The 27,827-nt window shown below is 45.8% G+C and overlaps 1 protein-coding gene across 1 annotated transcript; it reads left to right on the top strand.

Moving 5' to 3' along the window:
* Positions 1 to 622: 622 nt before the first annotated feature.
* Positions 623 to 26,178, top strand: LOC310867570 (uncharacterized protein). The gene is made up of 5 exons (XM_083777685.1): positions 623 to 640; positions 2,881 to 2,979; positions 10,860 to 11,006; positions 14,708 to 15,085; positions 24,954 to 26,178. The coding sequence occupies exons 2-5, from the start codon at positions 2,910 to 2,912 to the stop codon at positions 26,165 to 26,167; spliced, it is 1,809 nt and encodes a 602-aa protein (XP_083633811.1). The 5' UTR covers positions 623 to 640; positions 2,881 to 2,909; the 3' UTR covers positions 26,168 to 26,178.
* The last annotated feature ends 1,649 nt before the right edge of the window (positions 26,179 to 27,827 follow it).

Here is a 27,827-nt window from a genome sequence, read left to right as displayed (position 1 = left end):
GCCCTGAAGAGCCGTTTTTTGTCCAGTGTCCACTCTCGTCTGGAAACGGCACTTTTCTGACCTTTGACACTATAGTAGGCCTGCTGCTCGGAATTTTATACCTCTCCCGCTTAGCGGAGAGTGGGGTGTTGTAGAGGGGGTCTTCCCGAACGCGTGCGTATGTCACAACAGCTGGCCCGAAGAGCCGTTTTTTGTCCAGTGTCATATTTGTAACAATAAGCACACCAGTGAATAATTTGTTAAGGTTAATAACTGTAAATGATAATAAAAATACACTGAAACATAATTTGTGTTGTATATTTTCGTTTAAATACTTAATGTATTGTTTTAATTCAATGCAAATTAATCGTTTTTGTTTACTAGCGGGTTCTTTTATTTTGAAGAGCTCGGCCACCGAGGTCTTATCGTAGCTGCCTTATCCTAGCTGACTGACGCAGCTCTGCCAAACAACCGGAGCAGAATCTGAACGTGATATATCAGACTATCTGTGTGATGATATTTTTTTGTTTGCAGTGTACAGTACAAGTACAACCCTTATTTGTGCAACTTGTGTCTGAGATTCTCGTTGCACGACAGTCTGTAAAGAGTGACAGTTGTGAAAACGGGAGTAGGCTTAATTTGCACACGAAGTTCAAAGACGGTTTGTTTTGTATGCTAAACTGTAAAGCTAATGCTAAGAGATAATGCAGTCGAGATACTATAATAGTTCCCCAGGGTTAAAATTGTGTTTTCTACCAGAATAAGTCATCCGGGAAGGTAGGTTTGTTATCAATAATATTGTAAATGTGAGTGACGTGAAAATGATAGGACTATAGGAGCATCTCACTGTTTTAGTCATGAACCGAAATAGAAAACACTTTATTGAGGGGCCAAGCCCGAAGCCAAAGGCTTATGGTTCCTCAATGTATATTTTGTATTTGTATGTTTTTTTGTTCTGCCAAATATTGCAATTCTGTCTTAACCATTGCAGTGCAGTCAGTTTTTGCGAAACCTTGCAAATTGCAATATGGTAGAGGGCTATGCCAACTCGGGACGAGTGGCACCCACCTTTTGGGGGGCTTTTTGGATAAGGTTAGATAGTTTTATATAGTCCTTCCTTATAAATACAATTTGAGTTGGTTAGGGTCAGCTTAAAAAAAATAAAAAAAATAATAATAAAAATAATAAATACAAATAATAATTATTTAATAATAAATAATATAATAATAATCTTTATATAAAGATAGCCTGATGAAGGCCACATAGGCCGAAACGTTGCTGTCTCCCTATTAAAGTGTTTTCACTGCATTTGAAGACAGTGTGTGGGTGTTTGTTCTTTTTCATTGTTGGGCACCTTAACCGAATAAAAGTCGGTTCGGTGCTGTAGAGCCTACAAATACAATGTGACGTCATTTGAGGTTCGGGGGAGCAGGTACCGTGCTAAAGTCGGCTCTTCGGTGCTACTGAAATTTTCTGATGAGCCGAAATCATTTCGGCACTACAGCGCCGAAACAGCGGTAAAATAATAGTATGAATCGGCCCTAAGACTCATTCATAGTCTGGATTTTTGGTGGTGGGGTGACCACCGCTCCGGTGGTGAGGTGACCACCGGAGCTGAAATAACGTTGAGCGGTGGTGAGTAAAAACAGAGAGAAGGGCTGGGGCCGGTGGCGGTGGTTTGCTCTTCACCGCGGCTTGTGACGTCATGTTGTAGTTTGGTGGTCACCTCACCAGCGAAAATCCATACTATTAATGAGCCCCTACGCACCTGTCGCCTGTAGGTGTGCAAAAGCCTTGCTTTTTATTGGCGGAAGAAGAAAAATAATCTGGCTAAATACAATATTGGACCAAGAAGTCCCTTCAGGCTTGGTCCCTTAATTAAGAATTATATTTTCGATGACATATTATAGACTACAGAAAATATTGCAGGCATGAGGCAGGCGCGCGGAAATTTATTTATACCAGGGGGGCTGAAGGGTGGGAGGGAAAGCGCAAAATTCCGGGCCTTATTTGGGTATAATTGGCCTAATAATGACTTATTTAGGTCGTAGCACCGCAGCAGCATGTACACACGTGTGCACGCACAACCACACACTGCTCCTTGCACCGTGACAGGCAGCCTGCACAGCGCAACACACAAGAAAATATATTTAACATACCTCTCCATTAGGCATTGTGTATGCATCAGCAAGCATTACAATCAGTTAGCCTTAGCCCACTTAAACTACTAGAGAGAGAGAGAGAGAGAGAGATGTGTACACACGCGCACACAGACATCTCTGAACTGTGCACTGATACGCTCCAACACAAACACTCTGCCTCGACAAACATCACCCCTTGTGTGTTTCTCCAAAACACAAGTCCTTTGCAGCTTTACAATAAAATAATAACACATTTCTTATTTCTCTAACAAACGCACACCTGTTACTTATTAGTTGTCGCTGTGTTATTTCCAACTCCTCATCCGAGTAACCGTGTTAATAACAGTATGTGACTCTTGTGTTGTTCTTTGGGGGGGGGGGGGGGGGTACAGCATTTTGTAAACCAGTCATACAAAGCAAGTAAGGCATTCAATCAATTCAATATATATATTTTTGGACCATCTCGACAGGGGAGGCTGCCGCTCCAAAAGCCCCATACTTGCCGCGCCCATGATTGCAGGAAAGAAGGGCCTGACCCTGAAATTCTCTGTGCAAAAGTAACTTGTCCAATTGAAAAGTGATTACCCTTCCTTCCTTATTGGCTGTTATTGTCAAGAAAAGACACAGGACAGACACTGGCCAGATAACCGGGATAACTGGAAGTGACGATGATCTAGAGAGAGAGAGAGTTGAAGTTAAGTGTCTCTCAAAGTCTTTGCAATTAATCCTGAACTTTGGGATTTTATTGTTTTCATTCCAGACTGTGAGGAGTCCAGACAGCAGGTGCAGATGAACTCTCCATACCCAGCCAGACCCGTTTCAATGAAACAGGAGGAACCTGAAGACAAGCCAGAACTCAGTAAGGCCCAATTCCAATCCGCTCCCTTGCTGACTAAATGAGCCCTCACTGACTTAGGCACGCGTTCATGTGAAGTCTGCGAGGGCTTGAGGGCTGTCCCATTTAAAATCGGTAAGTCAGTGAGGGCTCAGCCCCGCGCCTTTATGCACCCTTTGCCAAAGTCAGCATCGATGCTAAGGACAGAGTGCAACCACTCCTATAGACCGATTCAGAAACGGGTCTCATGGTCGCAGGCAGAGACGACATACAGTATCTGCGGTTTCCCCGTACCTCCTTCTACTACAGTGAATGGAAAAGTGACTGATGTTAGACTGCCTCAAACGTTACTCTGTTACCTGCTTTTTACTAACACTAATTACAAAGATGACCAGAACATCGGTGTAGTTTATGGCTGCTCCAACAGTAGTGGCAACAAAATAAAACGGAATGTCAAAATATCTACCGCGGTGTCTGAGACCAGAGCCATATAGTAATGGTTGAGACAAAGCAGTGAAAGGTCCTGAAAGATACATAACGTCAGTCTTACCCAATACCCAATCCTTCTGTTTTAGGAACACATGGCTGCTGCACTTTATACCTTATACTAAGCAATAAAGTAATGTTAGTGTTAGTAAAAAGCAGGTAAAAGAGTAACGTTTGAGGCAGACTAGCCTGACCTAAGCAGAGACATTTCTGGCCTAGATGGGAGGGTCGCGCCTCAGAAATGCGCGCACCCAGATTGGATCTCATCGATCTGTCCGTCACCCCCGGCCCCTCCTCTCCCCCCTAGTGCAGCGCTACGTCACATCATTTAGAGCGACGCCCACCCGGAAGGGTTGACTCCCACTTTTAGACTGGTTCAGCCCACGGCTTTTTCCAGGCTTTCATCTTTCGCGCAGACGAAATGAAAGCCTGGGTATCGAGGCTAGAGGCAGACTAACATCAGTCACTTTTCCATTCACTGTAGTAGGAGGTGTGGGGAAACCGCAGATATGTCGTCTCCGCCTACAGGAAATACGTTGCCTGCGACCATGAGACCTTTCTGAATCGGTCTATAGACAGCTATGTGCGTGGCTGTGTCCCTGGGTCTGTGTCCAAGCACGAAAATAGTGTTAGCGTTTGTTCACCACCAAGTCCAGCCCTTGCAGCCTCTCACCCTCAAGCACTTACAGCTGACGTCACTAAAGTCAATGACGGCTCAGTGCTTGAGGGAGGCTATTGGAATTGGGCCTTTGTCTCTCTCTCTTTTCCAGCATCAAGGCGTTCATTGTCACATGCAACAGTTGCTAGCTGTACTTTAACTGAATGCAGCTTCTTCCAATAGTTGCAGTGATTAGTCCTTTAATGCACCCAGCAAGGATGAATTTTGCAGATTCTGGTACCCAAATAGCTTAACTCTAACTCGCTCCACCTTTAGTCCACTTTAGGCCTTGAAGCTTGCTCTGAGCATGCATGCTCCCTGGAAGATTAACCCATGTGACCCAATGACCTATCTTTCACCATCAGGCCAAATGTTTTACACAAGTTTGGGACGGCTTGATTATAATATATAATCTTTATTTCAGACAGTAGTCCATATCACATAAGATCAACGTACAAAAGATAAACAACATGGGAAAAGGAGAAAAGCGATCAATTAATACAAAACAAAGTACAGTAGTGCATATATAAGTAGGCTACTGACCTACCTAATCAGCAGCAGGCTGCTGAGCCAGCTGTGCTTGCGCAGCCTGGACGTGACCCGGTAACAGCTCCTCATATGTAGGTTTCGTTAGTGCCACTATGATACTGTTACTAGACACCTCCAGTTGTCTTAACAAAGCATCACATGTGGGCACACCAACAGAGGTAAACAACTGACTGACTGGCAGTCCGTTGTTGTGTAGTATAATTATATATATTAAAGGGCCACTTCACCCCTTTTGCAACCAGATCTTATTGTAATGATACTATTAAAGGACACAAGAAACACTTTCCTTTCTGGACTACAAGTACAATTTACAATTTTGGCATTTAGCAGACGCTTTTAAAGGACAACTTTAGATTTTTTTCAACCAAGGTTCATGTTTTAGGTTGTGATTAGAGAAAGTAAAAGGTGTGTTTTTTCATTTGCTGCTTTCTTTAGTTTTAGGGATTTTAGGTGTTTTTGACAGGGGGACGGGGGCATTCGAGCATGGGGCTAAATATGTATTTCTTTTACAAAATGTTACAGCGATTTATTATTTTATTATTTACTATAGTCCTACTAGACCCCAATAAATTATATCTGGCCACAAAAGATCACAGGATCTACTGAATGTGAAGGAGGCCTATTGGGGTGAAGCCACACTGTGTGTCATAGGCTCAATATGTCAGTTCCTTTTACTTTGTTTAATTACAACCTAAAACATTAACCTTGGTTGAAAAAAACTAAAGTTGTCCTTTAATCGAGAGCGATTTACAGTAAGCAAGAACAAAACCTGGCGATGCATCAAATACATAAAAAGAGTCAAGAATTATACGTAAGCTAAGAACCTAACAGTGGAATGTCTATAATGAAACTATGAGTATACTATACACTATAGACTCAGTGCTATGTCTACAAAAATGTCTAATCCACAAGGAGGGGCAGTGCACTATGGTCATTGTAGGAATTCAGCAATCCAGTCAAACCATAGTCAAACACACACTACATTATTTGTCTGGCCCCCTTCTGAAAATATGTTGTTCCAGGGACCCCTAGAAGCAAAATATGAGTTAAAAACGTTTGCTGTGAAAGGATATATATATTCAAAGATTTGCACATGTTTTCAAGAAAATAGCAGATCTACAAGCGTGACACTTGTTGCCGCGCTATGGGCTTGTCGATATGCTATTTTTCAAGTCTAATTGGTTATACCCTATACTGTACCGGTGTACCCTAATCCCCCAGGGCTCCACAGTATACCTAGGTCCTAGGACACCACCTGTTTTGCTCTACACTAAACATATTTGCTATAAATAGCCGATAAACAAGCTCTCTCTGCCCTCCAGGGCTATAGCTCAGTAGCAGTTTAGGCCACTGAGTTCTGCATCCTCGCCGCCCGCTGTGACTGAAGCGAGGCTGCACTCCGCAGCGCGTTCATCCGGGTTTTGAGTGAGGCTACGAGGGATGCCCTGGCCAAGAGAGAGACCCCCCACTCTGACCGAACTCATCTCTCTGTCCATTTCCATTGATGAGCGACGCCGTGCACCTAAGCGTGAAAGGGCTTCCCAGCATCACGCTGCTGTCAAGCCATCTCCCTCCGCCCCCACCAGTCTCACTCGGCCCGAGCAAGTTCCATCTGCATCCTCCAGTCTCACATGTGAGGACGCCGCCATGCAACTGGGTCAAATCCTGGTGACTTCCAGGGGTCACTTATCTCCGGCTGAGTGCGAGCACTGCCGACTACATGGCATATTGTGCCAGCTCAGCGCACAGTGTTCACTCCTGTCCCATTCTGCTCCCCAAGGTGTCCACTTCCTCGCCACCAGGGAGTGTAGTTTAATCTACTCTGGGTTTTCGGGTGATCTGTCTCACTACTACTTCCCAGCCTCACACCAGTGTCGCCGGATTCCCTGTCACTCTCACATGGCAGGGACAGACACTCACCGTTCCAGCTCTTATCGACTCCGGGGCCGATGAGAGCTTCATTGACCTCCAGTATGCTCAGAAGGTGGGCCTCCCTGTGTCTCCTCTCGAGGCTTCTGTCTGCCTTCGCTCTGAATGGTCATTCCTTGGGCCCCATCACACACAGGGCTCATCCTATCACCCTCACTGTCTCTGGGAACCACGTGGAGAGAATCTGCCCCTAAATTATTCATTCCCTGTGCACTCCACTACAATTTACAATTTAGGCATTTAGCAGACGCTCTTGATCCAGAGCGACTTACATTTAAGCAAACAAACAAAAGCATGTCATACATCACATATATTAAAAGTAGTTATCATGAATCGTGTATAAACTAAGAATGTAACAGTGGGGTATCTATGTCAACTATACATACTATACTATACTATAGTATACTATACTATTATATATTATACAATATATACATGTGTACTATAAAGTGCTATGACTACATAAAATGCAATTATAGTGCTGTCTACGTAACGAGCTATAAGTCTGTCTAAAATACTATCTAAGTCGACATAAAATGCTATCTAAGGGGCTAGGGCAAGTTCTACGGGCCATGGTGGAGTCTGAAGAGGTGGGTTTTCAGACTACGGTGGAAGATTGGGAGTGAGGCTGCAGTTCTGACTGTGATGGGAAGTGCATTTCACTCATCCTGGGCAGACCCTGGTAGGAGATTCACACCCCCCACGTCTGCCAGGTCTGTTGCCTTCAGTCCGCCCCGACCTCCACCCAGGCTGAATGTCCTCCTGCCCAGGTTCCTGCTATGTCTACATAAAATGCTATTCTAGTGCTATAAGTCTGCATAAAATGCTATCTAAGTTACATAAGTTGAGCCTTTGCATATTGTAGCGGACCCAGCTGGCAATAAGGAGTTGGAGATCGACTGATGAATTTTACCATTTTATTGTAAACTGTCACCGTGAAAACTGAAAGAAAAACATATAATACATACATCAAAGATCAATAACATCGCATGAATAACGTCACATATCAGTACATCATATATAAGCAGTTTCATATAAGTAAATCATATTTATGCATTGGCATTGCACATTCCCCATATATACACAGCCTACATTTCTAATAATCTACACAAAGCATCCAGAATCATAAACCACCAGCCCACCATAACACATTACACAATAGATCAAGACCATAAAACTCAATATAACATTTATAATAAACTTCTAGGGAATTCAACAACAGTACAGACAAACAATAGTACAGAGTAGACATCCAAACAAAATACCTTTTGCCCCCTTCCAGCTAGGCGCTAAATCATTGAGATATGAACCGCTCGTCTCTCTCAAGGTCCATTCTTGTGTTCTCTCAAAGTTACCTGTCCATGGGGATCGCACCAAACATGTCTAGTTTGTCATGCGATTCCCCATGCCGTCCGTCCATGCCAAACAATTCCTCTCCCTACACATGCTAAACTGGATTTAAATAGCCCTCTCTGATGACAGCCGGAAGGAGCTGGCTGGCGCTTCCGACCATACCCTTCAAAATAAAGTTCAGCCTTCTCGGGGTCCGTTACACTCCCACCAATAATACAGTGAATTTCAAACCCTTTGCACCAAGTTTAAAATTACAAATTATTTTTCCATCAATCATGTGACCCCAGAAGCATTTAAAATGTTCACAAGAGGTAGCAATAAACTGTACCACCCGTCTCCCATCATGATGCCTCCTCCCACCTTGGGCAGAGGTGCCTGTGCTTCCTCAGGTTGTCCTCGTTGCTGCGACGCTCCTCTAGCTGCCCGTTCCGCTACTACAGCAGCCGGGGAGTCTTCCTTGGCAGCCACCTTGTAAGCCACCAGAGCGACTGCATGAGGCTCGGCCCCCCTGACCTGTCGAGCACCAGCTCCCACTGAACCCCCTGGTGCCTCGGCATCTGAGGCCAGGGCAGCTGCATGCTGCTGGACTGAGTCTTTGGGTCTCCCCGCTGCTGCTCCCTCCATCTCCAGCAGTTTCTTGACACACATTTCTTTCTCGCCGTTCGGAGCACCCAGGCCTGGCTGTTGTGTCGGTTGGATCTCCTCATGTTGCTCCTCTGTGACTGCAAGGAGTCTCCTCTGTGGCTCTCGCTCCTCCGTAGCCGCCCTCTGTTGCTCTTGCTCAGCAGCCAGGAGCCTCTGCTGCTCTCTCTTCTCTGCGGCAGCCCTCTGTTGCTCCTGCTCAGCAGCCAGGAGCCTCTGCTGCTCTCTCTTCTCTGCGGCAGCCCTCTGTTGCTCCTGCTCCTCCGTAGCAGCCAGGAGCCTCTGCTGCTCTCTCTTCTCTGCGGCAGCCCTCTGTTGCTCCTGCTCCTCCGTAGCAGCCAGGAGCCTCTGCTGCTCTCTCTTCTCTGCGGCAGCCCTCTGTTGCTCCTGCTCCTCCGTAGCAGCCAGGAGCCTCTGCTGCTCTCGCGTCTCTGCGGCAGCCCTCTGTTGTCGCTGCTTAGCAGCCAGGAACCTCCTCTGTATCTCCTCTTGCCTCTCCATCTCATGTTTTTGAACTTCCAGAGCTTTCCTTTGTTCTTCCTGCTCACGTACAATTTCGTACTCATGAAAATAATTATGCACTTCCATTCCATAAAACTTTCCATTTACCATATTCTCAGCAACAACTTTGAAAAGATCTCTTGAAAAGTATTCACATAAATCCACTCGGACTCGTAGAACAACAGGTGGTGTGATGCATTTCTGGATTTCACCATACAGTTCAAAAATGTCTTTACTCTTCTCCAAGGTGTAAAGGAGAAGTCTTGGGTCACTCTCTGTAACGCTGGATCTTAACTGTTTCTTTACTATTCGTGCTGCCATTTTCCAATGCTCATAGGCCTATAGGTCAAAAATACTCTTCAATTTATGCTCGACCTCGGAATCTGTATTGTCTGCCATTTTGTAAAGGAAACTTGAGAATAAACCTTAAATGACCATAGAAAATAATTTAGCACAGAAAAGTATATTTCCCTTGGCCAACTGTATTATCAATTAAACAGAAACAATCTTGGAAATCATAAACAGCTGAAAATATAATTAAACAATCCTTGTGCAAGTCTCATCATTTTGTTTAGTTCCTTTTGCATATGGTTTGTTTCCTGACCTTGTTGTGCATGTTCTGTTTTTTAGCTGTAGTGTTCGTGCTGCTGTTTACCAGATCCAGTCAACAGGTTTGATGATGTTGAGCTCAGGTGATGCCTCAGAGGTTGAGTGGCGGCCATTTTATTTCAGGTGTAGAGTAGATAGCAGGCAGCAGGGTGAAGATATGTAGAGGTGATGAGGCCATTTGGGTAAAGTTTTCACTGTAGCGGACCCAGCTGGCAATAAGGAGTTGGAGATCGACTGATGAATTTTACCATTTTATTGTAAACTGTCACCGTGAAAACTGAAAGAAGAATATATAATACATACATCAAAGATCAATAACATCGCATCAATAACGTTACATATCAGTACATCATATATATAAGCAGTTTCATATACAAAGGAAATCATATGTATGCATTGGCATTGCACATTTCCCATATATACACAGCCTACATTTCTAATAATCTACACAAAGCATCCAGAATCATAAACCACCAGCCCACCATAACACATTACACAATAGATCAAGACCATAAAACTCAATATAACATTTATAATAAACTTCTAGGGAATTCAACAACAGTACAGACAAACAACAGTACAGAGTAGACATCCAAACAAAATACCTTTTGCCCCCTTCCAGCTAGGCGCTAAATCATTGAGATATGAACCGCTCGTCTCTCTCAAGGTCCATTCTTGTGTTCTCTCAAAGTTACCTGTCCATGGGGATCGCACCAAACATGTCTAGTTTGTCATGCGATTCCCCATGCCGTCCGTCCATGCCAAACAATTCCTCTCCCTACACATGCTAAGCTGGATTTAAATAGCCCTCTCTGATGACAGCCGGAAGGAGCTGGCTGGCGCTTCCGGCCATACCCTTCAAATTAAAGTTCAGCCTTCTCGGGGTCCGTTACACATATGCCTGTAAGTTCGTCGGGGCTAGGGCAAGTGCTACGGGCCTTGATGGAGTCTGAAGAGGTGGGTTTTCAGACTATGGCGTAAGATTGGGAGTGAGGCTGCAGTTCTGATTGTAATGGGAAGTGCATTCCATAGTTTTGGAGCTAGAAGGGAGAAGAGTTTGGGACGTGTGGAGCGTTGTCCCGGCATTTTTGTGAAGGTACTTCCAGCTTGTGTAACTTCCAGTCACGTGTAAAGTAGACGTCAATGTCAACATCCTTTTTCTGTTCCTTCATTCCAGAGACCCCAGGCCGGTCTATGGCGTCCAGTCTGCAGGCGAAGATGAGTTTTCCAGAAGCAGCCAGAACCATTTCTCCAAGGCTCTCAGCAGCAGGACGGGGGAAGAGACGGAGACGATTACCCCAGCACTTCCACGACTTTGACTTGGGTGAGTGGGTTTTTACTGGGGACGCTGTATCCCATCATGGGGGGACAGAGTGACATTCCGACTCACCGCCATTCCAACTACGTGGCTTCCAATAGTGGCCACCATTAACAGCCTATATAAGGCAAAAAAACCCACACTGCTTAGATTGTGCAAATACATTCACCCATTCCACACCGGTGGCAGTGGAGACCATGCAAGGCACCAACTGCACATCGGGAGCAATTAGGGGTTCAGAGTCTTGCTCAAGGACACATCGACACTAACTTTGGGGGAGCCCGGGTTCGAACTGGGGACTGTGCGGTCCCATCCGGCCACTCTACCCCTAAGCCTCCTTGGGCTAAATTCGGCCATAGCCACTTGCCCAAATGTGCCCAAATGTAATGGCCTCATCACATTTGGGCACATTTGTGATGCCTGTTTGATTCCCATTGCTGCACGTTCCTCCAGACACAGCTGATGTTGATCACATAACTATTCTGTTTTTAATCTCATTCAAGATGACATCCGGACAGTGTGTTACACATTTTAAATGGAATAAGCACGCTAAAATATCTATCTGAAAACATTTTTGGTTAGAAATACGTAGTAGGTGAATGCTCTATAGGCCTATCTGACTTTTAATGTTTGGTAAACAAACCACTCCAGCGCTACAGAGTTGTTGTCCCATAGCTTTAGTTTAGTTTATTTAGGATCCCCATTAGCTGTTACACCTGGCCAGTCCTCACAGAATAATATACATACAATTTTTTTTTAAATAAAAACAACATTTACAGATATCACAAAAGAAGAAAAAATACATTACAGCATGACAAATATGGTTAGTGCATTCACTCAGATTGTATTACATTACCTGGTATATTGACATATGTATAAAAAAATCCTTCAGTCTTTTCCTAAAATGCCTTTTACCCTTAATTTATGTGATGCATATCCTACTGGCAGTGGAGCCTGCCTGGAAAATGACAAGGGGGGGCCTTTTTGTGGGCGTGGCCAAAAGTGGGCGTTACCAAAAGGTGGGCGTGGCCAAAAGTGGGCGTTACCAAAAGGTGGGCGTGTCAATGGCCGTCAGATTTTGACAGCTTCAAATTCGTGTTAAAAATAATATAACCCAATTGACTCCAGTCCTCTCTGTTTAATTCACTACAGTAAGCACTTGTGTTATTTGTAAAGTGTTATTAGAAGACAATTGTCCCTGGATAAATTGTAAAAGTATACTGTACCAATTTGACTACATAAAAAGCAATTATAGTGCTGTCTAGATTGATTTGGTGTGTGTGTGACACAAGTACAGCACAATAACAGTGAAGATGCATATCTACAAGCTCACATTTCACATTAGCCTATTCAAAAGACAGTGTTTGGCAATGACATCTGTTTTACAGAAGCTAAGAACATAACAGTGGAATATATCTATCTATATAATTAAACTATATGTATAAACTATGCATATAACCATGAAGTGCTATGACTACATAATGTGTGGGGTCAAACTGGGGGTTTTTCATTACTCTGAATCCATTAAAAGCATTACTTTTGCACAAAAAGCACTTTTGGGTGACACTACAGCTCTTGTCATTATTTCTGGATACAAAATGCAATCATATTCACCACAATTGCCCAAGAGATGGCTTATTGACATTACATTCCTCCTGGATAGATGGTTGTGAATGGCCCATTGACATCCCACAATCAAAATAGGAATAGCAATGGCCTGATTGATAGCTAAGATCATTGTTCCAGACCCCTTAATGAACACCTAGGAATGGAAAACTAAACTGAGTTCAAACCATATTTACATTTTTTTTAATTCTAAACTCAAAAGTGCCCCAAGTTGAAGAATCACCCACATATATCTAACTATAAAGTGCTATGACTGCATAAAAAGCAATTATAGTGCTGTCTAGATTGATGTGTGTGTGTGTGTGTGTGTGTGTGTGTGTGACACAAGTACAGCACAATAACAGTGAAGATCTACAAGCTCACATTACACAATAGCCTATTCAAAAGACAGTGTTTGGCAATGAAATCTGTTTTACAGAAGCTAAGAACACAAAAAACTATATAAATAAGATTTGTGTTGTTATTTTCGCTTATTTTGGGCTTGAATTTGTTTTCACAACTGGTTGCTTATTTCTCTCGCAGAATCTGGCGGCAACATCCTTTGTTGTTGACGGTAGCTCTGTAGGCTAGGCGGGCCAAGACACTGGCCAATACCATTGTTAATATTTCCTTCTCTGCTATTTCTGTTAGCCAGTTAGTACCATACTAGTATTATCTTCAAAAACGATCGGTTACAATTAACGGATTTTATCGCGAAAATGGTTTAGCAAATGACTTTACTAGCATGGAAGCACTAGCATGGAAGCTGTAGTTAGCATTGGTAGCAAGGGTTCCCCCACACCAAACAGACACATTAGCTGCCTGCACACAACACAAATAGTATTGTTGTTGTTACTTGTTGTTGCATTAGATAATAGATTAGCCTACTTAATTTCTACAAAGTCTACACAATTAGATAATGTAGAGCCATTGTCATTTTGATCGTTTGCCTGTCATCTCTCCTTTAAAAAATTATAGTCTACTGTATTTATTTGGCATTTTGTATGAAAAAACAAACATTAAAATAACAGTCTCAGATGCATTAGGCCTGTGTAAATGTGCCAAATGAGTACAAATAAAAAAACTATATAAATAAGATTTGTGTTGTTATTTTCGCTTATTTTGGACTTGAAGTTGTTTTCACAACTGGTTGCTTATTTCTCTCGCAGAATCTGGCGGCAACATCCTTTGTTGTTGACGGTAGCTCTGTAGGCTAGGCGGGCCAATACACTTTTACAAAATACCATTGTTAATATTTCCTTCTCTGCTATTTCTGTTAGCCAGTTAGTACCATACTAGTATTATCTTCAAAAACGATCGGTTACAATTAACGGATTTTATCGCGAAATTGGTTTAGCAAATGACTTTACTAGCATGGAAGCACTAGCATTACTTTAGCAGGGAACCTTCACTTTACTCTCTGATGTTTGACGAGGGTGTCCCCCCATGTCCTGCGTGGGGGGGCCCACTCCAAGCGGGGGGGGACCCACTCCAAGCGGGGGGGGGGGGGGGTCTGTTTACAGTTTAAGTGCCTCTGAGACTGTCTGAATACAAAGCGACGGTCTGCGCATGCGTGGTCAGACTCAATCGGGGGGGGACACTGTGTCAATGCCACAGACAGGGCCAGGCGCGCCTGCCTACTGGTAGAGTTCCAGAAAGTCATTGCCCTGTACATGACTGTATTATTCATAGCCTGAAGGTATGTGACACTCTGATTGGTTCAGAAGCATACAGCATAACATTTTAGACTGAAAATTCCAAATAAAATTCCCAAAAAGCCACTGCACCCCGTATTTAACAGCATTCAAATGAGTACACTTCATTCAACTATTTCAGTGCACGTCACCTCATGTCTGGAGGTATGTTGTAGGCATTAGCTATGATTGGTCTACTTACTGACCTACCTACTGAAAATTAAATGTTGTATATGATTGGCCCACAGCCAAACTTACTCCCAAATCAGAGCTCAAATATGAAGTTTTTCTTTTCCAGAACCACCTTTTGTAATGTCTACTTCGTAACTGGTAATAGCTAATTTTATACACAGGAAAGACAGAAAACAGAATCCAGTGTTGACTATCATGTTGTTTTTCTGCTCCTAGACATCCAAGAGGGGTTTTCTACTAAACAGGAGAGGAGCCCCAGTCTGCTTCAGGAGGAACCAGAGCCTCCAGAGATTAACCAGGAACAGGAGGAGCTACTTCAAAGACCAGAGGAGCCTGATGGGTCAATGTTGACATTACTAGCAGTGAAAAGTGAAGATGAGGATGAAGACATCTCTTCATTACTAGCAGTGAAAAGTGAAGATGAGGATGAAGACATCTCTTCATTACTAGCAGTGAAAAGTGAAGATGAGGATGAAGACATCTCTTCGCACGTTAAAGTTGAACTTGGGTCTGACACTGAAGACCGTGATTATTGGGAGAAGTCCAGTGAATCTGACACTGAAGATGGTGATTATCGGGAGGAGTCCAGTGGAGGTCAGTCAGTGTTAAACACAGGGACAGGATCTACATTTGTGGGGAAAAGAGAGTTGGCACAGTTACTAAATTAGGAGAACCCAGGACCTTCTAGCTGTGAGGCGACAGCACTACCGACTGTGCCACCGTGAGGCGTGAGCCCTCTGGATCGCTAATTTTAGATCGACCTCGCCATAATGATCCATTCTATCCGTTTCTTTCAATTGCCTGTATCTCCTATTCCTTGTCCCAGATGGCATTTTTGGTCAAAACAATGTTTCTTTGACGGCACAGAGCCGGCGATGTGGAGCTCTCCAGTGCCCCGGTTTGGATTCATCTTGTAAACAAGGCCTCCGTTCAGCTTTCTAGGTTATGTTGACTTCCGGTGGACTGGAAATGTGGCTTTTCAAAATAAGAGCTCAACTGGAAAAAAGGCTGGCGTGAATTAGATCCTAATTTTTCAATCAATGCTAGTGGGCTAAGTGTTCAGGGAAGCCTTACTGCCGACTTCTAATCTGAATCGACTTGTGTTAATGTGTGTTTTTTAATTAATGCCCTTGTGAGAAGTGCACACAGTGTATTTTACCAATACCAACAGAGGACTTTCTTTTCTCCGTGACAGACTGTTCTAACCCAGTTTTTTACTTTCCCTGTGTGCAGCAATTATCAGCAATGTGAAACAGAACAAAAAGATGAGTTGAGTACAATCTTTTATAACCACCAGCACACCCCTCTCTCTCTCTCTCCCCCACCCTTCATGTGAGCAGTGTTACGCAGTGTCCGTGGCACAATATGTGACCAAATTTGACTGAGGGACTGCCATTGGATTTTTTTTAATTTCCGTTTTTTCATGTCATGTGAAAGCAGGGAATCATAGCTTTAAATTGACATTGTTTATTCAGTTTGACCCACCAGTTTTGGAGATATGGCTTATAGAGTAAGAAAACAGCGAGTTGAGAAAACGGGCTTGAAAGGTTCACTTATGTGGTCTCTAACATTACACCTAGCTACATGTTTAAGCATTTATTTCATATGTACATGTCAATTTCAGTGCTGACACTTATTTCAAACATGCTCTAGTATGTGAAGAGTCTGCCTGTGCTATTAACTCTGGCGAAAAGCTGGAATTTGCATGCGCGATGGCAGGCTCTCATTCAAATCTGGTCACATAGGCCTATAATATCTTTTTTAATATATTTTTTATCCCACGATTTTGTAACCCATTTTTCACCCCTGGGTCACATATAATATCAAATATAATATTATATCAAATATGAAATGAAATTCATTCTAGTTTTATTTATTCTCAAAATTACACTTAGTAATTAAACACATTTTCAGTGTCGTCAAGTAATACAATATCACATAAAAAAACATCACAATACAAGAAGATCAGGAAAAGGAAAACAAAAGGTATACATGTAAATTACATAAGGTTTACAAATAAAAAGCTAAGGCAAATTTCAAAACTTATCTAAAAACAGTTAGGGGATATGTATGCTCACCAAGGTTTTAAAATGACTCAAGGGTACCAATGTGGTCAATTTGAACACTTAGAGCGCTAGCATTTATTGATAAATTATGATCTAATTCACGGTAGCATTTTTCCCAGTTGAGCTCTTATTTTTGAATAGCCACATTTCCAGACTACCGGAAGTGAACATAACCTAGTAAGTGGAACATGTCCTGGACAGGGCTTGTTTACAAGATGGGTCTATGTTCTGGCACTGGAGGGCTCCACATCGTCGGCTCTGTGCCACCAAAGAAACGTTGTTTTGACCAAAAATGACATCTGGGACAAGGAATAGCAGATACAGGCGATTGAAAGAAACGGATAGAATGGATTATTATTGCGAGAACGATCTAAGATGGGCGATTCATTGTCATGACAACAACAACGATGCTAACGCAAGTAGCATTATGGCTTGATCGATCGAAAGCGATATAAAAGCGCAATTGTCATTGATCTACGCCAATGGCGGTAAGCGTAGTATTACATAATAGGCTTCAATTGACCTAGATCTACGCCAATGGCGCAGAGGGTGTTTTAATGTAGTTTGCAGGTCATTCCATGTATTAGGGCCACAGAAGCTAAAAGCAGATCTACCAAGTTCAGAATTAACTTTTGGTACCTTGAATTTGGGGAAATTACTTGATCGGGTGTGGTAGGGTTCAGAGTCCCAATTCAGAAATGATGAGATTTATTTAGGACAATCTCCAAGCATGCTTTATACAAGAACAGGTGCCAATGCAGTTCTCGTCTCTTTGTCAGGGAAGACCATCCAACCTTGTTATTTAAGATACAATGGTGAGTACCATAGCTATCACCCTTAATACCATAAATCTAATCGGGTGATAAACAGAGTCTAGGGATTTAAGAGTGGATGCTGCTGCATGTATATAGATTATGTCCCCATAATCCAAGACAGACAGGAACACTGCCTCTCTTATTGCTAATGACAGGAAAGCTGGCTTTATGTCTATACAAAAAAACTATTTTATGTTGCAATTTACCAGCAAGGACCTCTACATGGTCTTTAAAATTAAGTCATCAATCCAAATACCAAGATATTTATACTATGTGACTCTTTCAATATCAACTCCATTCATAGGAGATATGTGAATGTCATTATAGGAGATATTTTGGCTCTGGAGAACAACATGCATTTTGTTGTTTGATGTTCAACATCAATCTGAGACCTATAAGAGCATCCTGGAGGACGTTAAAAGAAAGTTGTAGGTTTTCCACTGTGACTTGTATAGAGTCTGCAGTACAATACATGAATGTCATCTGCATAGAGATGACAGCTACTGTTCTATTAATACAGCTTCGCAAGGCTGCTCACTTTTTGGGAGTTGACGCCCCCTGGCGTAAACACAGAAGCACTACAAATAAACTCACAGACTTTAGGCTGGGACTTTAGACGTGATGACGTTGAAGACCCCGCCCGCCGGGTGCACTTATAAGCGTGCCTCAGCGTCACGTCTCCATTCGTTATTCTCTTCTCACGTGTATAACACGGCGCTACGAAGTCTCCCTCACGGATGAGTATCTGATTTATTTCCACAAGGACGAGAAGCCTTCTCGGTACCGCGGAAACTGCTTATCCCAGAGGCTTCAAGAAGAAGAAAGTCGGTGAGTCCGCTTTCTTTAACTAAGTTAACACTAACTTGGAGGTAATTCTTTATTACCTGTGTGACGGTCTGTACCGTGGCTAGCAACAGCCAGGTTTCTGCTTCCACACAAACTTTCGCGGACCTAAAGGTCCCGAACGTGTGAGGTGCCAGGAGCGGCACGCGCCCTTCCTTGGCCTCCACTCGTGTGGCGGCTTTAGCGGTGACTACTACAGCCCGCTCCAGCCACACACAACGTCCCGCGGCTCTTCCAAGCCCGCGACGGTGACTTGAGCAGCATAAGTTATTCTGTCTCGAACGTGTGAAGAGCCAGGAGCGGTACACGACCCTTCCTTGGCTTCCACGCGTGTGGCGGCTTTAGCGGTGATTACTAACAGCCCGCTCCAGCCACACACTACGTCTCGCGGCTCTTCCAAGCCCGCGACGGTGATTTGAGCAGCATAATTTTATTCTGTTTAAGCTTCCACGCTGTGTGACGGTCTGATAAAGCTATCTTAGCTTTCTTTCAGCTTCCACACATACGTCCCGTGGCTTTCACAAGCCCGCGACCACGTGGCCCTCGAACGTGTGTGCGTGTGAAGAGCTACGAGCGGGGCAACCCTTTGTTAGCCTCCACACGTGCGGCGGCGTTAGCGGCGGCTATTAATAGCACGCCCTTGCCGACACACGTACGTCTCGCGGCTTTTCAAGCCCGCGACGGAGTGGTAACCTAGGCAGGATATAGTAATATTTCTGTTTGGCTACCACTTTGTGTGACGTCTCTGATGTGTGACGTCTCTGATAGAAGCTAACAATAGCTCTATTCTCAGCTTCCACACGCACGTGACGTCTTGTGCGGTGGGTGGCAACACCCACTGCATCACTGTAACGTGACAACCTACCAACTCGGCGCCTACAGGCACGCAGCCCTGTAGGACTGGTTATTAGAATTTGAGGTTACTTACGTAACCCGGGTTCTTAAACCGGCGAGCCTTGTTTCTAGCTTGTTTTGTTCAGGAAATTTCGTGGTTGCCTGCTAACTCGGCCCCTCGTGCCTTGTTTTTTGCTTCCACGTGCATCTTAGTTTCTAAGATGTCTGAGTCTCCGACCAAGGCCCGTCGTCGACGCCGTCGCGCCCTAGCGGACGCTGACAGCATGAACCTGCAGAGGGCCTGCAAGGCTTGCAGGGGCCTGCTCGCCCACGACGACAAGCACGACGAGTGTCTCTACTGCCTGGGCTATGGCCATGCTGTGGAGGCGATGGAGAACCCAGAGCGGTGCCCACATTGCTCTGTCCTCTCCGACTTGCTGAAGCGTAGCAGGCTGAAGCGCGCCCACAGGGCATATCGGATCCAGCGGGACGCCCACGCACGGGGGAGAGAGGACGAGGCCCAGCGTCAGGAAACCTCCAGGGAGGCAGCTGACCCTAACCGCTACTCTCCGAGCCTCTTCGTAGGAGCCCCGACCCCCGGCGAGGCAGCCCGGGCTGCAGCACAGGAGACCTACGATGCAGATAGACAGCGTGGGGCCACTCCCGAGGAGGCGGCCCACGCCATTGCAACATCTATTGCACGGAGGGCCTACAACAACGCTCTGAAACAAGGAGCCAGGCAGTGGTCCGCCGACATGGACGCTCCACTCCCCGACGCCCCTGACGTTGTCATTCTCGCGGATGACAACGCAGACGTGGTGCAGGCTCCAAGAGTGGACAACGCTGAGATGGACTCTGGGGGGTCCTCACCTCAGGACTCAGCATCCTCCTACACCTCCGACGAGAGGGAGGATGATGAAGAGAGCAGCGACGAGAGCGACGCCGAGGTGGCAGAGCTGCCTCCGGTCGTCGTGGCCGCTCAAGCGGCCGTTGTCGCCGCCCCCATTGCAGCGCCAGTTCCTGCTGGAGTTGCATCGGCCGACACTGTTGCAGCTCCGACTGCTCCGGCTGAACCGCAGCTCCACTATGACAACACTGACATAGTCGATCTGTTCAAGAAGGCCACGATCCGCTGTGGTCTGGTCTGGCCGGCCAGTCTTGAACCTCCGGTGGCTAAGGACACCCTATGCGAACAGTTTCGCAAGAAGATTCAAGGCAACCCAGCAAAGTCCCAGGCCAAGGCTGAGATCCCCGTCGATGACGGGTTCCTGAAATCCCTCATGCTATCCTGGGGACAGCCTTACTCGGCTTCCACCTCCCTGGGCGGAGGCATGAAGCTGCTGGACTGCGCGGGACAACGGCAGCTTGCCGCCGATGGACAAGTCCTTTGCCGGATGGCTCATGGGTGTCAACCCCAATGTCTTCCACGAGGACCCGGACTTCTCCTTGCCTTCGGACAAGGACGACTCCAAACTTAATAAGGCTGCCTACAAGTGCGCCTCAACTGCGGCCAGGGCACTGAACGCCGCGACCCTTCTGCAAGGGTCCGCGTCTCATGTCCTGTTGGAAGCGGGAGACGAGCCTACCCCCGACCACATGGCTGAATTGAGGCGCCTGCACCTTGAGCTCCTCCGTCTCACTCAGGCCCAGACAGAGATGGTGGGCGGAACCATGGCGAGACTCCTGGTCCTCGAGAGGGCCAGGTGGCTGGAGCTGTCCCCCAAAGTGGGACGTACTCCTCTGAAACAGAAGGTTTCCACATCGACACTCTTCGCGTCCATGCTCGAGGAGATGCGCTCCCGCGACGGACAGACGAAGAATGACACGGAGGTCATCGGCGCCTGTCTCCCGGCGTCTGGTGCACGACCCAAGCAGGCTCAACCCTACAGGCCGACCTACGAGCGCACCATGGACAGGGACAATCGTTCCAGGTCCAGGAGGAGCGCCTTCGAGGTCCCCGATGCTCAGAGGGCTCCGTCAGCGGCGGCCTCAGCTTCCCGCCCACCTCGCAACCGCAAGAAGACCGACAGGCCCAGGCGCCCCTCGGCTTCTCCGGCCGGCGGCCCCCGCAAAGGGGCCACGGCAAGAGGACCACCTGGCGGGAAGGCGAAATAACCAGACCTGCCCCACGGGGAGACATCGGACACTGTCTCCCCCACCCTTCCCCGAGTTTCTCTGTAGCGCAGCATAGTGGCCACGGGCCTCATGCCGGAAGCGCTTGGTGTAGGCGGAAAGAGGACCTGTTTCTTGGGAATAAATGTCTCTCCAGTTTTTTCTGTGCCACCACTTTTCTTAATAAAGCAGTGTTCTCTACTGAAAACCGGTCTTTTGAATCGTCACTTGAAACTCAAGGGGATGGGCCAGCAGCCCGGGCCCTCGAGGGGGCCCAGGGTTGTCGGCCGAAATGCAAGTGTAACTGCCGTGGACACAGCCCCAGAGCCCCAGGTCCATATTGCAGGACAGAGGCCCCAGGCCCGGGTTCTGACCGAAGGGGGCGCCGCTCCACCACAAAAAGGTGCAGAGCTGGCTTCAACCCCTCTGGCACTGTGTCTACAGGAGTGGAATCGTTGTGGTGTTCATCCGTGGGTGTTGAACACCATCTCGAAGGGTTACAAACTACAGTTTGCCAGAAGACCTCCCACTTGTGGGAACGTTCTGTTCTCGCAAGCGAGTGGTCAGGCAGCCGAGGTTCTCCAGGGCGAGATAACGTCTCTCTTGGAGAAGAAGGCTATACGTGTGGTGCCCATGGAGCAGAGCAACACCGGGTTTTACCCCCGCTACTTTCTCGTGAAGAAGAAAGGGGGGGGCATGCGGCCCATTCTAGACCTACGGGCTCTGAACGGCTATTTGAGAGCGTTTCGCTTCAAAATGCTCACGAGCAAGGCTCTGCTGCGCATGATGCAGTCACTGGGTGTAAGACAACACCGTTGTCATCATCTTGTGAACGTGTCGGTGGGTTGCTTCGAGGCATTACGCCAGTGGAGAGGCGCTCAATTCCTCTCGGAAGGCGTGAGTATGGGGATGGTCGTATCCCGGAAAGTACTCACGACGGACGCCAGCCTGTCTGGGTGGGGTGCCACCCACGAAGGCAGGACGGCCAGGGGGGTATGGAGTGGCAGCATCAGGTCTGCCCACATAAATTACCTGGAGCTGATGGCGGTAATGTTGGCGTTACAACATTTCGAACGTTTCATCAGCGGTTCCCATGTCCTGGGCAGGACGGACAACACAACAACGATGTGCTATATCAACAAGCAGGGGGGCCTACGGTCCACCAAACTGCATGCGCTAGCACACAGACTGACGTTATGGTGCGACGAGCACCTTCTTTCAGTCAGAGCCTCCCACGTTCCGGGACTCCAGAACACGGGAGCGGATCTGTTGTCCAGGGGCCGATACCTCTATGCGGCTTGGTCACTGCACAAAACAGTGGCCAGACAGTTGTGGGAGAGGTTCGGCGAGCCACGAGTGGATCTGTTTGCGTCGGAAGAGAACAGCAAGTGTCCTCTGTTCTTCTCCATAGCAGGGACGGCTCCGCTAGGTTTGGATGCCTTGGCGCATCGTTGGCCCCAGGGCCTACTTTATGCGTTTCCCCCGTTGTCTCTCATCCTTCCCACGTTGGAGAGGGTGAGGACACAGCGCCTGTCAGTAATCCTGGTGGCCCCAGGATGGGGCTCTTGGAGGTCAGACATAGTCCCTCTCCTGTACGGTCGGCCCTGGCAGCTTCCGTTGCGCAGGGACCTATTGACCCAGGCGGAAGGCGAGATATTCCACCCACGGCCAGAAGATCTAGACCTCTGGGCTTGGCCCGTGAGAGGTTGAATCTTGGCGCGGAGGGTCTTCCCCAGAGCGTCATCGACACTATTCAGTGTGCGAGGGCGCAGTCGACCAGGGATGCTTATGATATGAGGTGGCGGTTGTTTGAAGACTGGTGTTCACCGGCTCAGGTTGTGCCATTTCAAGCACCAGTAAGGGTCGTTCTGTCGTTCCTCCAGGATCTCTTGGACAAAGGCAGGGCCTTTAGTACTGTCAAGGTGTATCTGGCTGCTATCTCAGCCTGCCACATCGGGTTTGAGGACAAGACGGTGGGCCAGCTCCCGCTGGTGTGCCAGTTCATGAAGGGGGCTAGCCACCTTCATCCGGTGACCAAGTCTCTGGTCCCCTCGTGGGACCTTGCTTTGGTTTTGGACTCTCTGTCCCGGCCACCGTTTGAGCCCTTGGAGGGTTTGAGTATGAAGCTATTGTCGCTGAAGACAGCGTTGTTATTAGCTTTGGTGATCGCTAAAAGGGTCAGTGATATCCATGCTTTGTCCACGAGTGCGGAATGCATGAGGTTCAATGGGGATGCAAGGGTGGTCATCAAGACCAATCCGGCATTTTTACCTAAGAACCGCCTAGCTGCCCCGGTTCCGGTGGACTTGGCGGCGTTCTGTCCGCCCCCCTTTGCCTCTGAGGAGGATAGGAGGAGGCATAACCTCTGTCCGATAAGGGCATTGAGGTTGTATTTGGACAGGACTCAGGTGACGAGGAAGACTACACAACTGTTTGTCTCCTGGGATCCCAAGACTGTGGGACTGCCTATCTCAAAGGTTAGGCTTTCCCAGTGGATCGTGGAGGCTATAGAGCGGGCCTACTCTGGTAGGGATATGGTGCCTCCCGTAGGGTTGAGAGCACATTCCACGAGAGGTATGGCATCATCCTGGGCCCTCTGTAGGGGGGTCTCTGTTCAGGATGTTTGTTCCGCTGCAAGTTGGGCGTCGTCTTCCACCTTTGCCACCTTCTATAGACTGGATGTGACAGCAGCGCCAGTGGCGCATGCGGTCCTGGGCGTGGCCTCCAGTTAGGTGGAGAGACTTGGTTCCCCGCGGGGGACGTTGGTCTTCTCCAGGGCGTTATGACGGTTGTTCTGTCGGCCCTCTTAGGCACATTTGCAGACTTAGGTCTGATTGGCCTTCCCGTTGGGGTGCAGTAGTCCTGTTGAGGGACGTACTGTGGTCCTTTGCTCACAGATAAAGGTACGGGCCCTAGGGGTCCAGACTTCGTGATGACAATAAGGGAGTTAATGAAGTCTCCCAAAAAGTGAGCAGCCTTGCGAAGCTGTATTAATAGAACTAGGGGTTACGTATGTAACCTAGGTTCTATAACAGCGAGCAAGGCTGCTCACTAGGATTCCCTTCTTGATTGCTTGAGAAGAGAACAATTGTTATCGAATGGAGACGTGACGCTGAGGCACGCTTATAAGTGCACCCGGCGGGCGGGGTCTTCAACGTCATCACGTCTAAAGTCCCAGCCTAAAGTCTGTGAGTTTATTTGTAGTGCTTCTGTGTTTACGCCAGGGGGCGTCAACTCCCAAAAAGTGAGCAGCCTTGCTCGCTGTTATAGAACCTAGGTTACATACGTAACCCCTAGTTATTTAAAAATTAGGTGATATTATTTATATAAATACTAAATGGGATCAGGCCCAGTATTGATCCTTGTGGGACACCTTTTGAAATGGTTAAAAACTCCAGACTGGGTATTACCCATTTTCACACATTGACAGCTTTCAGACAGGCAGCTTTGGAACCAACTGCAGACATTTGTGTCAAAACCAATACTGTGTAATCTCTGCAACAGAAGGGAATGATGGACAGTATCAAAAGCTTTACATAAGTCTACAAATAGAGCATCACAGTGCATTTTTTTAATCTATTTTACTACTAAGGTGGTGGCTGAGATTGTGCTGTTTCTCTCTAAAGCCGGATTGATGCGGGTTTAGGACGGAGTGTTCTGAGATAAATGTTTTAACCTGGTTGTTTGCCAGGGATTACATAATTTAACAGGGCTCTAGATGGAAGCTTTTGAAGTTGTACCTGTACTCACTATTTTTAACCTGCATGTTCTCTCTCTCTCTCTCTCTCTCAGGAGTGAGGTCCCGGTCTTCCGATACACACATATGTACACATTGTGAAAAGGGTTTCATTACTGCATGTGACCTGAGGCGACACCGGCATATTCACACTGGTGAAAAACCTTTCCAATGTAAATATTGTGACAAGAGTTTCAGCTGTGCAGGTTCTCTGAAGACACACCAGCTTATCCACACTGGAGAAAAATCTTTCAAATGTAAATATTGTGACAAGAGTTTCTATCACAAAACTCACCTGAAGACACACCAGCTTATCCACACAGGAGAAAAGCCTTTCCAATGTAAAGATTGTGACAAGTGTTTCAATCAGTCAACTCACTTGAAGAGACACCAGCGTATCCACCATGGAGGGAAACCTTTTCAATGTAAAGATTGTGACGAGAGATTCAGCTATGGAGCTTCTCTGAAGTCACACCAGCTTATCCACACTGGAGAAAAATCTTTCCACTGTAAATATTGTGACAAGCGTTTCTATCGCTCGGCTCACTTGAAGTCACACCAGCTTATCCACACAGGAGAAAAACCTTTCGAATGTAAAGATTGTGGCAAGCGTTTCAATCAGTCAACACACGTGAAGACACACCAGTGTATCCACACAGGAGGAAAACCTTTCCACTGTAAAGATTGTGACAAGAATTTCTATTATTCAAATGACCTGGAGAGACACCAGCGTATCCACACAGGAGAAAAACCTTTCCACTGTAAACATTGTGACAAGAGTTACCATTATTCTACTGACCTGAAGATACACCAGCATATCCACACTGGAGAAAAACCTTTCCAATGTAAAAATTGCAACAAGGGATTCACCCGGGCAACTTCTCTGAAGAAACACCAGAGTATCCACACTGGAGAAAAACCTTTCCAGTGTGAACATTGTGGCAAGAGTTTCCGTACATTAATCCTACTGAACATACACCAGCGTAGCCACACAGGAGAAAAACCTTTCCAGTGTAAACAATGTGACAAGAGTTTTAGTACATCAAGTTATCTGAGGGTACATCAGAGTTACCACGCTGGAGAAAGACCTTTCCACTGTACATATTGTGACAAACGTTTCAAACAGAAAAGGGAGCTGAAGATACACCAGCGTATCCACACTGGAGAAAAACCTTTCCAGTGTAAAGTTTGTGACAAGAGTTTCTGTCAGTTAACTTCTCTGAAGTATCACCAGCGTTCTCACACTGGAGAGAATCCTTTTCCACGTTAAACAGTGTGATTATAGTTTCAGTTAGTCACTGGAGAAACGCTGAAGGGACGCCAGCATGTTCGCACTGGAGAAAATGCTTGTCATGATGTTAACAATGTGAAAAGATAAACTCACCTGGAAACCCCACATAGACTACTTAAAAACTAAAATATCAAAAACAATAGCAATCCTATATAACATGAAAGACATTAAAGGGATATTTCACTTCAAAAATATTTTTGGTCATTTCATCATCTAGTCAGGCTTATGTGAACACCCACATCGTTTTTAAGTTACTTCAGTCAGTATTTAGATATTTTATATTAATTTTAGCTGCCCCGCCCCTTCCTATACAAACTTACTAATAACTTAAAACTCCATTTTAACATGATAGATTCATCGAAAACATCTGACCTTTTTTCTGTTGACTGATAATGTCCTAATACGTTAGCCTGATTGTCAGACTCTGAGAGCGAACCAGTGCGCTCAGTCTAGTGGGCGGGGTCTATGGGCTGGAAACCAGGCTACTAATACGTGAGTGGGCTGTGGTTTGTCATTTAATGTTTTAATTTTTTTTTAATAAGATTTATTGATTTTGTGAGGATGAGGGGGGGCTGGAGCTGGAGGTTTGTTTCCAAAATTATTATAAATAAATAAAAAACAGTTAATGAGTTTTTCATTAATCCAGCATGATTAAAATGGAGTTACATTATAAAGGAGTTGTATAGGAATGGAGCGGGGCAGCTAAAATTAATGTAAAATATCAAATTACTGAATCAAGCAACTTAAGAACTGCCCAGGGGGTTCACATAAGCCTGAGTAGACTTTAAAATTACAGTTTTAAAAAATATATAAAATCACTCCAGTTATACTGTTATAAGTTATACTGTGTCGAAGTCTGGGGAAACGCATATAAAACTATATTACACCCTATCGCTATCCTACAAAAGAAAGCAATAAGAATTGTCAAACGGGCCGATTATCATGGACCAACAAATTCACTATGCATTAAAAACCGCACATTGAAATATGAAGATTTAGTCACCCTCTCAACACGGCTATAATATATATAATAAGTTGCTTCCAATCAGCATGCAGGAGCTAAGCCTAGGGAAAGCACCTATGAACACCTATGGGGAATTGGAATTTGTAAAAAAGACTAACATTTCACTGACCAACATCAAAGAGAGATGTCTTTCTGCCATTGGGGTGAACCTATGGAATGATCTGGACACTGAACAAAAATGTAACAACTCAATCATAAAATTCAAGAGAACGTATAAAGCAAAGGTAATTGATGGCTATATGGAATCACTCTAAATATATGGTTATTATATAGTAATAGTAATCATACAGTATATGTGTGTATCCCCGTACGTGTGGTTGCAAGCATATGTGCGTGGCCATATGGGTAGTTATTTGTATATGTATATATGAGTGTATGTGTGAGGAAATACACATGTCTAAAATCAATATATATATGAAAACATGTATATCAGCGCCCCCTTGTGGCCCCTGGAAGGATTTCAGGGGTCCCAGATATAAATGGCATTACATGGGGGGTATTAGCCTATGTATGTCAAACTGGGCATCCTTTTCAAATGGGGTCTTGCCCTGAAAAAGATTTTTTAGGGCAAGACCTCGACCTCGCGCGTGCGGACTTGGCCCCCAGTCTGGTACA

The sequence above is a fragment of the Protomyctophum parallelum genome (assembly GCF_964188405.1).
Source record: "Protomyctophum parallelum genome assembly, chromosome: 12".
Lineage (NCBI taxonomy): Eukaryota > Metazoa > Chordata > Actinopteri > Myctophiformes > Myctophidae > Protomyctophum > Protomyctophum parallelum.
Note: the sequence above shows the minus strand (reverse complement) of the source record. Positions and strands in the feature narration are given on the sequence as shown.